General features: G+C 44.3%; 1 protein-coding gene across 8 annotated transcripts in view; it reads left to right on the top strand.

Moving 5' to 3' along the window:
- TYRO3 (TYRO3 protein tyrosine kinase) overlaps window positions 1–11,308 on the top strand; it is a 43,851-nt gene that overhangs the window by 24,549 nt on the left and 7,994 nt on the right. For all 8 annotated transcript variants that reach the window (XM_026095701.2, XM_026095700.2, XM_026095702.2 and 5 more), the window contains 7 exons: window positions 3,114–3,243; window positions 4,074–4,174; window positions 5,418–5,513; window positions 7,799–7,879; window positions 9,595–9,687; window positions 10,445–10,566; window positions 10,871–10,980. In XM_026095701.2, coding sequence (XP_025951486.1) covers window positions 3,114–3,243; window positions 4,074–4,174; window positions 5,418–5,513; window positions 7,799–7,879; window positions 9,595–9,687; window positions 10,445–10,566; window positions 10,871–10,980 — 733 coding nt within the window. The remainder of the gene's footprint in view (window positions 1–3,113; window positions 3,244–4,073; window positions 4,175–5,417; window positions 5,514–7,798; window positions 7,880–9,594; window positions 9,688–10,444; window positions 10,567–10,870; window positions 10,981–11,308) is intronic.

The raw sequence follows: 11,308 nt of genomic DNA, 5'->3' as shown, positions 1-11,308 counted from the left end.
CAGGAGGTGGGGGAGAACGGCAGAGTAGCTGGGAGAGAATGCAGCCCAAACTGCAGTAGTGTGTCTAATGCTGGTTTTGATGAGTGAGTTACTCAGAAAGGCCCTTTGGCCACCCGCTTCTTGTGATGAAGTCACTAGTGATAGTTATGTGTGAGCTCACAGTCATTGTAGGATCAAAGTCCCCAACTTGTTTAAAGCAGAATAAAGTGGTGCAGAGGTCCAGAGTTGGCTCTGCTTGAGGATGGGCATCCCCCCAATCAATGTGTTTCTCCTGCTTTTTGCATAGGTATTATCTGTGACACCCAAAGTCAGAAGAAAAGTACCTGAAAGGACTAGAAAATCTCTCTGGAAAATGGCCAACACTGGCAAGAAGCTCCAGGGAATGTATAGGGCTTACATTTTATAGGGAGCTGGAATAGGGCAATCCTGACAGCACAAAATGCTTGCTTTTATTTACAAACCACTTCAGAAAAGTAGTGTCAGGAATGATGGTTGTTTTAGCCAAACACTGACTGAAAACACATACGCTTGTTCGCAGGCATAACAGCCTGGAAATAAAGGTTCACTGTGGAAAAGCTGACAGGCCTTAAACAGCAGAGCTGCAGAAAGACTGTGGCTTTGTTTCAGGCCTAGTATAAAATATAAGTTGCTTCCTTTCCTAAAATAGCAGGCTGGCACTGGTTGCTTTATGTGAGAAAAGCCAGGGGTGGTTTCTGATCAGCTCCCAGTGCAGCAGTAAGGATGACTAAGCCTATATAAACTTTAAGTCTTATTTGTCATCACAGCAAGCTAGTAGGAGCTCCACCCTGCATATGCAGAGATCTTGTGCACTATTAAAAAGATTATTTTAACATTTACAGAAGCAAATTTCTGGGAGAACTGAATGGTCTAATGAATTTTTTTCTATCTGTAATTTTTGTGATCATATGCAGGAGAGGACTCTCGAATTATGTTTTTTGTACACCTTGAGATAAAAGAACCACTGCAGAAATAAAAAAGGTTCTCTCATCATCAAAAGTGCTCCTAAATACTCATTTAAGCTCATCTAATAATACTGTCTTCTGTCTGCTTTGTGCAGTCTTAAGGCATATGTTGTTGGAAGGGAGGAGCACAAAAGATGAGAGAAAAACAGAGCTGGGGGAGGAGAGGAAACTCGGTCCTTACTTGGGCTGCAAGCCATCCTCTCTAGTTTGGGGAAAGAGTGGGAAGCAGTGAACTGTCGGGCAGAGGAAGAGGAGCAGTAGATTTCAGCATTCAGCTCCACTTCTGACGTGCCTGTTAGAAATTGTGGGTGGCATTAGTTGGGCTCCTGATTCCCAGCGGTTTAGAGAGAGGGAGAATTGTTTTGTTTTGTTTTTCATCCATCCTCCTTTTGGAGGGCGAACCCCGCCTCCCCACCCCCAAAAGTGACCTAAATCCCTGCTATCTCACCAGGCCAGCTAGCAGAGACTGGAAAAACAGTCTGAAAGAGGTTTGTCTCACTGTAGGGGGAAGGGAAGCTTATCATTAACTATCAGAGAGGACGTTTTACATCAGTGCTGTTAACTATTTCTCTCCTAATTGTTTGGCAGGAACAGCCCAAGTTGGCTGGGGAATTGTGGAGAGGGTTGGAGTTACCTTTCATTGTATTTTGGTTGCACTGCTGTTTCTGATCCCTCTCTGTCCTCACTGGCAGCCTCAAAGGCCAGGTCAAAAGGCACAGCAAAAAGTATGCAGGGCCTGTAAAACCTGGGTGGGAAGAGATAAGAATGCTGATGAATGGGCGCTACTACTCTGATAATTTTTTGCAAGAGGAGAAGTACTGTTTGCTTCCTTAGTGGACTCCAGTACGTATGTATTTATTACCTTAAGTTTTACCTGTCTAGACTAATAATGCTTCCTTAAAAACTTGGATGATACGACTTGAAAATGCAACTAGTAGTCAAGCCTTAGAAGCCCTTTGCCAGCCAGAGCTTTTCCAGCAAGAATATCTGACCCCTTGTCACCCAGCATACGTCTAAGCGGAAGCTCCTCCAAAACTCAGCCCATTAACCTGATACCTGTTTCAATGATCACATGGATTACTTGCACCCTCAAAGATGAGTCTTCCTTAGTTTCTGGTGAAGCATAGTCAACTGTTGAAGGTGACCAAGCAAGTGCCATGATGAAGGAAATACTTTGGGACCTGTTACCTATTCTTTGTTCTTAAACAATTTGGAGGTATGAGGGCTATCCTAAATTTTAATAAATCCATTCAAATTGACATTTAATCTTTAGCAATTTTATTTGGAGGAGAAGTCATCTCTCAGGGAATCGGATTAATTTTTCTGTTGTTTGCCAAGCATAGATAACATTTATTTCTTCAAAACTATATTGCTGTAGTATTTTCCTTCCCTGGTAGCTTACTCAGATTGGCAACATCTTGATTTCTTCTGCAGATAAGAGTTTGCAGTCAAAAATATATATGTTTTGGAAGCAGATATTAGACTGGAATTGGAACCTGAATGTTGGGTAATTTCCTTCTTGACTCTTTGGGGACTTTTAAAATATCAGCCCCTCTCTGGTAGGTCCTACAACGTTGAGAATCTACAGCCACGTGCCACAGGGTGCTTCTCTTTGTGAGAGAGGTGAGAGGGGAAATGTAAATATTTTCAACAAATTGCCATCAGGAGCTATTGTCTTTCAAAACGTTATCTGGGTGGGAGTCGGGCAGCACTGTGTAGCTGTTTCACCTGTCAAGACTCCCCTGACTGCCTCGAATAGGGCAGAATGAAACCTGCATGAAAAATGCAATGTTTTTGTCTTGAGACTCTACCTGAAAGTGCCCCAGATTATGATCTCATGTAAAGTAGTATAATCTGGAGCAGCATCTTTTACTTTGGTGCTCGAAACTGAGAATAGTGTCTGATGGCTGGATGCATCTGCTCTGCCTTTGCTCTGTTAAACAGGTAGTTTTCTGATGGTTGGCTGAGTAGCTGTTTATGCCAAGTTCTAGTGCACAATGATCCACTGTGCAGGCCAAATCCAGCAGGATGGCTTTTCTGTTGAACAGCAAAAAGAAGAAATATCCCAGTACAGTTTATTTACCATTGACAGTCTTCTACTTCCTGACTGGTGTTTTCTCCTCCATCTAGGTGGCCAGAGACAACCTCCTTACGGGACATCCTGGGTTCCTGTGGCGTTAGGCATTCTCACAGCTCTGGTCACAGCTGTTGCCCTGGCTCTTATTCTCCTTCGAAAGAGAAGAAAGGAAACTCGGTTTGGGTAAGAGAGATTCTCTATGGAGCAGTTAGAGAGGTCATCACTTTCTCCTCCAATATGGGTTCTGATTCACTATTTTTTCAAGAAATGTTGTGGATTAAGTGTTTCTTGTCCCTTCTTTGGATAGCTCTTCACAAATAAGGGGGGTGACCCTGTGTTAGAGTCTGGCAGGAAAGTGCCCTACCTTTTCTTCAAATTGAGAAGACCGAAAAGCAGTAGAATTGATGCCTTAATGACTGGGCTTTATTAGAACACAGAAATATAAATTAGATCAGTGTAACTCTTTAAGTACTTAGCACTGCTGCATAAGCAATTCAATGAAGAAAGACCTGCAAATGAATCTTGCCTTATTTTCTCATGGGTTGGGTCCTTTATCCCTTGCTGCTTTTCAATCTAGCAATGTTTGTAATTTCCCTGACTGCCCAGAATCCTTCAGACCCCAGGACGATCTCCTTCCATCCCCTTTGAAGCGTAGCTGTGGGTTTCTCTGCTGCAAGCAAGGCTCCCCTTCTTTCCAGAGTCTCCTTGACCTCCTCTTGCAGCTGCTTCCCTGCTTACGCAGCTCTTGCAACCTGCCCCAGCCTGCAGCTTCTCCCAGGTACTCCCAGAGGAGTCTTTTAATCATTGCCCTGCTTCTGAAGGATCCCACCCTCTACAGAGTGCACCAGCAAGACAGTTCCCACTTTCCACTGACAAGCTACACCCTTTTAAACAAAACATAGTGTGTATTATTTATTCAGCAAGTGGAGAACAATCATCCATAGTACATCACACCCTTTTAGCAGTGAATGGCCCATGTCATCATGGGCCTGTGTGTCTTTTTTGCCTTCTAGCCATGCCTTCGGCAGCGTAGTTGGCAGAGGGGATCCAGCAGTCCATTTCAGAGCTGCCAGGTCTTTCAACAGGGAGGGCCCAGAGCTCATTGAAGCAACATGTGAGTAAAATGGCCTGAGTTACTCTGCCTGAGAAGCCATGTTCATGCATGTACTGTGTTGTGTCTCTGTTTTGCCTAGAACTGATATTTTTAAACAAACAACATGAGATTAATTCACAGTGAGGCTCAGGCACTCTGTGGGTGGATGGTAGGTGTGATTCTTCTAAAAGTTCTCATAGCTAGTGTGTGCTAAATCCTTCTGTTATCTAGCCCTGGGAAGTGACCTCTCATAAGGCTGAACTGCCGCGTGGATGGATATCCATTACAGCTTAGACTGAAGCCATCATGTTGCATTTGAACTGTGGTTGACAGAGGTGAATGGCCAGAATTGCCATTGCCCTACCAGATACATAGCGCCATTTGATTGCCATTTACAGCTGCTATCATAGTATATTTTAGTGCAAGGCATAAATTCAGCACTCCCTTGCCCCAATGTCACACTACAGGGACTCTTTTGACTCTAATGCAATGTAATAGTGAGATGGACATGACTTAATAATATTAGCAGTACAATTTAAACTCAGTCTGCTGAACAGTACTGCAAGCATGAACCAACTGATCAGTCCTGGGAGGCCAAGAATTGGTAAGTTCTCAAATAGGAGATTGAGTCCCAGGAGTGTTCAGAGTTACAATGATCCACTTCTGTCTCCTGGTTCAGTGAGGGCATGACTCTTCATAGCAGTGCTGCATGGTGGGTTAGGGTGATACTCCTGCTGTCTTTGACTTTGTTCTCCTATGTTTAGAGATCTCTCCATTGATCTAGTGACCATGAGCTGTTGGATAGTATGTTACCCATTCAGTCAGGTACTGTGAGACTTGTACTGTATTTAAAATAATCTGAGGGCCAGTCACTGAAAACTCGTGCAGCTCTGTCAACTTACATGAAACTGTTGAGCCTGTGTCTCTCCAATCCCTTCTGGCTCGATTCTGTCTCCTCAGTTATTTACAGCAGTTCTGTATTCTAGTTGCTCATGGTGTGGTTAAAGCTGGTGTTATGGCAGCATCTGCCTTTCAATACTGTTGGTACTGAAAGAGACATTTTCTTGTGGTTGAAATTGGCCTCTTATCTGTGGTGAGGCTAGAGGACGTGGAGGGGAGCTCTGCCTCTTTAGTGTTTTCCTGTGTGCATTAGGGGAATGGGATTGGAGGTGGAGGTTAGGAGGAAGGACAAACAGGGAGCTCTTGATGTTGTAATAGAACATTTAATTATCCCTTATTTGACCCTTCCTTTCCTTTTTTCCAGTGGAGAGTGTGGGGATCAGTGATGAGCTGAAGACAAAACTCAAAGATGTCCTAATCCAGGAACAGCAGTTTACCTTGGGAAGGATGTTGGGCAAGGGTAAGAACCAAAACCTGAACAAGACTTTGCATTAAAAGTCCCCCTTGTGTTACCAGTACTGCTGAGTAGGGCAAAGCATTATAAGCAGTTTTTCTCTCCTGCTTGTAGATGGCAATTGAAATGGTACTTTCCCTTCTGCTGGGATAAAACAATTCAAAGGTTTAACATAACTAAGAGGATATTGGCTAAGCCGTACCTATCATGTGGGTCTACAGAGTCATAAGCTTTAGTGTATGCTCAGCTTTCCAAAGTGCTGTTGGTTCACTGGTATGTGAATTTCTTTCAGAGGTTTAAAGAAAGGAATTCTTTCCATTTACACAAGCAGGCATTCAAATGGCCTGAGACAATACAGAGACAGAGATGATCTACCACAAATACTCCAGGCCCTGAAAATGTGTTGATCAGTTTCAGATATTCTCAACATCTGAGATGGTATGGCTCCAGATTTTATTTTAGGCTGTTAAAATGGCACATTTAGAACAGGTGGAGAATGTTTCTGGCATTTGTGCTCATTAGTTCAGGCCCTTAGATGTTCTTCTTACTGGGGTAGCTGGATTTCCTGCACAGGTGCTTCTAACATTTCTCTGACTTTTTTAGATCAGGAGGATGGGCAGAGTAAAGTTAGGTCAGCTTTAGCTAAACTTTATCTAAAAGGTTGGCCCACATACTCTCTATGAAAACAGGGATTTGAATTTAGATTTCCCCGAACTGCAGACTAATGTACTAATTGTTAAATCATCTTTCCCTATTTCTCAAGCTACAGGCAATCTCTAGGAAGAAGTGAAAGCATTTAATGATAAAACCAATAACTAAGAGAGGAGCATAAGTCAGGGCTCCTAAGCAAAAGGGAGCTGAAGTGCTTGGCTTCCTTTCTCTTTGTAATATTTGTTTTAGTGCAGTTCTCTGACCCTGCTCCCCCAGGAGCATTCTTCCGCTCCAGCCCTCCGAGAACAAACATGTTCCTGAAAGTCTCTTTCACAGCAGGAAGGTGGCCTTCCTGCAGAAGAGGTTTCAGAGCACTTAACAATGCTAAGTAATTAAAGGGTGTCAGCTCTTGGCCAGTTTCTGGGATCCTGCTCCAGTCATTCTGGGCTAGCCCCGTGGCAGGTAATGCATGGAAATAGGCTGCAGTGGCACCTTGGGGGATAGCTGTGGTGGGAGGATGTTGGCTGGCGGGGTCTGCTTTGTGCTGTCAGCTTCATGCCCTCAACTCTGTGGTCAGGACTCGGGTTAGAAGAGGGCATGGCTATATTATCTCGGGCTCAGATGCAACTGAGCAACAATATGGAAGCAGTACAAAATGGCTTTGCTCCTTCTCTTTCTCCTCTTCTACGGTCTGATCCACTGCTTATGGTTACTGTGGAATAAGCACATGCCATGCTGCAGCGAAGGACACTGGTGAAAAGCTAGTGGAAAGATAATGCTTTTGAGATAGGTGTCATGAGTGCCATGTTTTGCTTCTTTCTCTTCAGTACCATAGTCCTTCATACTAATGCATTTTGAATGGAGTAAGCAGCTACAAAACTAGAGGGAGAAAATTTAGAGTCAAAACTGATGCAAAGCGGCTGTTATGCTGTGGTATAAAGCCACATCAGGCTAAAATAATTTGAAGAGGGTTTGGCTAGTTGCACTTCATCTTGTCTCCCTTAGAGAACATACGGGGTAAACACTGGCTCCAGTGAATTAACATACCACTCACGCCAGTAAGCGTTTTGTCTATTGTCTGGTCAGCAGTGAGTCACGGAAGTCTTTCCTTGAACTTAGAGAGGTAAGGCCTGATTGTGTCTTAGTTGATTGAATCCTGGCACCATTACTGAACTGTCAGCTCCGACAGCTGCCATCTCCAAGAGCTACAAGTGCTGAGAACTTCCTCAGCCAACACACCCACTCACTGTTCCATCAAAAGCCCCCTTTCTGACCAGGGCCTCACTCAGCTGCATCTCTCACAATATAGCTTCCCCAGGAATGTCTGCCTGGGATCCCAGCTCATGTGCTGACTCCGCATCTCCAGCTGGCAGAGGATTGCTTTCTCTCTCTCTCTTGTTCTCCTTTGCCTTCTGGACTGCCAGCACAGTGGCCTCTGTCTGCTGGTTGTGCTACCTCTTCTAGGCACACACATGCTGATAGTTGCTGGCTGGAACTGCAGAATGAAAAATGGAGCTGGAAGCTGCATTTCTCATCGTTGTTTAGCTTCTTTCTCAGTGACCCCTGTAGTGAACCTTCTGTGAATCATACTTTCTTCACTAGAAACTCTTCCCTCACTGCTTGCTCTGATCATTTCACAGGGGAATTTGGGTCGGTTCGAGAGGCATTACTGAAGCTAGATGATGGCTCTTTCCAGAAAGTGGCAGTGAAGATGCTGAAAGGTAAGTGGGAGCAGGGCTACCTGAAGTACGTAAAAGGAAAGCTTGGAAGGATTAAACACTATCTGTCCAGTTCTCCAGCACACATCCCCCGATGTTCTTCCTGACTCTTCTCTGTGCTTCCCACCCAGCCACTTCACCTATGTTCTCTGTTCCATCCCTTTCACATCAGTCTTTTAATCATAAAAGCTTTTCAGGGGAGAGTCCATACCACCTTATTTGGTTGTACAGCGCCTACCACATGGGGAATGTAACCAAAAGCAAGTTATAGCCACAGCTTCTTTTGTGCACAGAGGACCTTATTCAGTTACTTGATTCAACTTAACACTACATTCCTATGCTGTAGGCAGCTCAGCCAGATCTGTTTAGCCCTAATAATTCAGCAATGAACACTGTATTCTTTCAAGCATATATCCTAGAATAAACAGAAGAGTGTTTGGGCCGAATGCGTTGCCAAACAAACTTATATCAATTAGGTGTAGGTGACAAAGCAGTCTAACTCCCATCTGATTTGTCATTTGGTGAGTGTACATAACAAAGGCAACTAACGTTCATTAGGCAGAGGTCTGTAACAGCAAGAATAATTAATAGACAGGCGTAAGTCAAAGCAAATATGTGCATATATATATATGTTAACCCATGTTACTTCTCTGTTGCCCACAGAACCAACATAAACTGTGGCTGACATAAAGCAGAGTCACACTTGCTTATCTCTAGAGCTGACTCTGGTCCCCACAGAACACAAGTTTGTTCCAAATACACTAATACCACATTACTGTAAGTTGCATCATTTTCTCCAGTTTCCGCAATAATTCTGATCAGTTTGCAAGCCCCTTTGTGGGTAGACAAACTGTCTACCTTGAGGCATCTAACTTGGGAACTCTGTATCGCCCTCCAGAGGTATCTTCCTTCCTCCGTTGACTGTAAAAAGGGAATTTACTTTCGTCTTCTGAATCATACTTAAATTACTTGCCTAAAGCACATGAAGTGAATATTCACCTGTAAGTCTGAGTCTGATCTTGCAGCAGGACTGGAGGACTCCCACTGAATTCAGCAGCAACAGCAGGGGAAGTAGCCCGGTGGGGTAATTCCTGATTATATTGATATACTTCCAAATCTGGAGTAATAGCAATAAGAAATAATTCACTCCAGATTTATGCTGGTTTATGTCACTGCTGAATTTTGTCCAAGCTCTCCAGAACTGCGGGTACTTAAAAAATCTTAGCTCTTGCACATTAGAAGAATCAGTCATGCTTAGAGATGTAAAAGCTTTGATCTTTCATGCCATCCTCATCACAGATTGGGCTCTACCACGTTAGCCTGGGATTCCAGGCCATCCAGTCAGTTTCAACATTTTCTTTAATTTTATATGCTGTCTCCTCTCTCCCACCATTATCATTTAGCTTCTTTTAGCTAATTAATTCTTACATCTTTAACCCACATGATTTCCATGGCTTCCAAGGCAAGTCGTTGCTGAGAAAAGAGCTGCCAATCGGCAAGTCTTTTTTCTGCCAAGAATCAGTTCACCAGATGTCCCTGATGCATGTTTACTGCTGCCCATCCCAGGAGCAAGTGTCAGGCTCTGCTTTGTTGTAAACTGGCTGGTCTAGCTGTAGGTCTGAAAGGATGTGCTATGCCTCAAAGAACAAACTTCCGATAATGATTATCTGTAATGCCCCTTGGAGCCACTGACAGAGGTTACTGTCACTTCTTTCCAGCGGATATCTTCACCTCAACAGACATTGAGGAGTTCCTGCGAGAAGCTGCATGCATGAAGGAGTTTGACCACCCACATGTTACTAAACTGATCGGTGAGTGAGCAGTGCTGCTCTGTGAAGCCAAAAAGCACCTCGCATCCTGCAGGATCCCACACAGCCTCACATGCTCACAGGCATTGCTGGCCAACAGCAGTGTTAATGCAGTCACCTCTGGTGCTGTAGGGAGCAACCACTTAGCAGGCTGGAGTCCTGTGTGTATCAGTGTTGCTCCTCCCATGCTTGGAGAAAGTTGGAGGTGCGTAAGTACTCACAAAATGCACATGCACTCCTCACACACCTGTAATCAACCTCTCTTGTTTAAGCCATTTTGGGGGTTCTTGCAAATACTATGTTTGACTATCTGAGAGATGTCTGAACTACTGTGAAATGTGGAGAGCTAGTAAAAAGTAGGGAGACAGGAGGTTTGCCCATTCTGAAATACTGGGTAAGAAGCAAGACATCCATGGGGGCACTGTGGAACCTGGACGATCTCCAAAATGTGGAGATTGCTCTGCTGACCCTGGGGTTGGGGGCAGTCTGGTCTACAGTGATCCTGGAAGCACTTACAGCCAGTCCTACAAGAAACTGAAAGGCACTGAGCACTTAGTGTTCCCCCTGAGGTGAAGTGGATTAGAGATATCTCAATACCTCCTGGAATGAAGCCATGCAAAGGAGCTTGGAGCATGGAATCTACCCTTCAAAAAGGCATGTTTTCCTCCAAATTCTCAAGAAGAAGGCATAGCAGTCTGTAAGATTCCCCTTGGGACTGATCTGTTTGCTAAAAACCTTTTGTTCTGTGTATCCTCATTAGGAGTCAGTCTACGAAGTCGCCCCAAGGGTCGGCTCCCAATTCCCATGGTGATCCTGCCTTTTATGAAGCATGGAGATCTTCATGCTTTTCTGCTGATGTCACGAATTGGGGAAAACCCTTTTGTAAGTCTTCCTTATTGTAGAATTCCTTCTGGAAGGTTGCAGATTTTCAGAGATCATACTCAGATCAGTTCAGGGTTGGTGTCCCAAAGCCATTGGCAGATGACCAGACTCTGACACCAGTGGAAGTTGGGGTTGGGATATAATGTTGAAGTGACTGCATTTAATCCCACCCACTTTGAGGACCAACTCCTCCTTTCCATCCCCTCTCTGTATCACCCAATCCCTGCTCAGTAGGGCTAGTGGTAAATGTTGCAGTTTTGCCATGAGTTTCCAGGAACAGAATTTAAACTGTTATTTCTTTCAGAACTTGCCTGTTCAGACACTCCTCAAGTTCATGATTGACATTGCCAGTGGGATGGAGTATCTGAGCTCAAAAAACTTCATACACAGGGACCTTGCAGCTCGGAACTGCATGTAAGTGAACTGTGAGCTTTTAGAGAAAAGAAAGACTGGAGTGACTGAGAGAGGCACGAGCAGCCTTTTGCAGGACAGAAGTGGGGAGGGATCCTGTCCCAGGATGCCAGTCCTTGCATCTAAGTGACAGTAGGCAGAGGGGAGCTATGGCCAGGCATGGTGGGGGTGGAAACTCCTAAGCCCCAAAAGAGCTTCCAAATCACCTCTATTTATAGGGGACTATTCCAGCACTGGTTTCACATGTGTCTGTAGGGTCCATTGCAATATATTTTGTAATTAGTCACTCTGCTGGTTGCGTGTCAGCAGGGGCTATTTGCTGCATATCATA

Source organism: Dromaius novaehollandiae, chromosome 5 (genome assembly GCF_036370855.1).
Source record: "Dromaius novaehollandiae isolate bDroNov1 chromosome 5, bDroNov1.hap1, whole genome shotgun sequence".
NCBI classification, from domain to species: domain Eukaryota; kingdom Metazoa; phylum Chordata; class Aves; order Casuariiformes; family Dromaiidae; genus Dromaius; species Dromaius novaehollandiae.
This window is presented reverse-complemented; position numbering and strand designations above follow the sequence as displayed.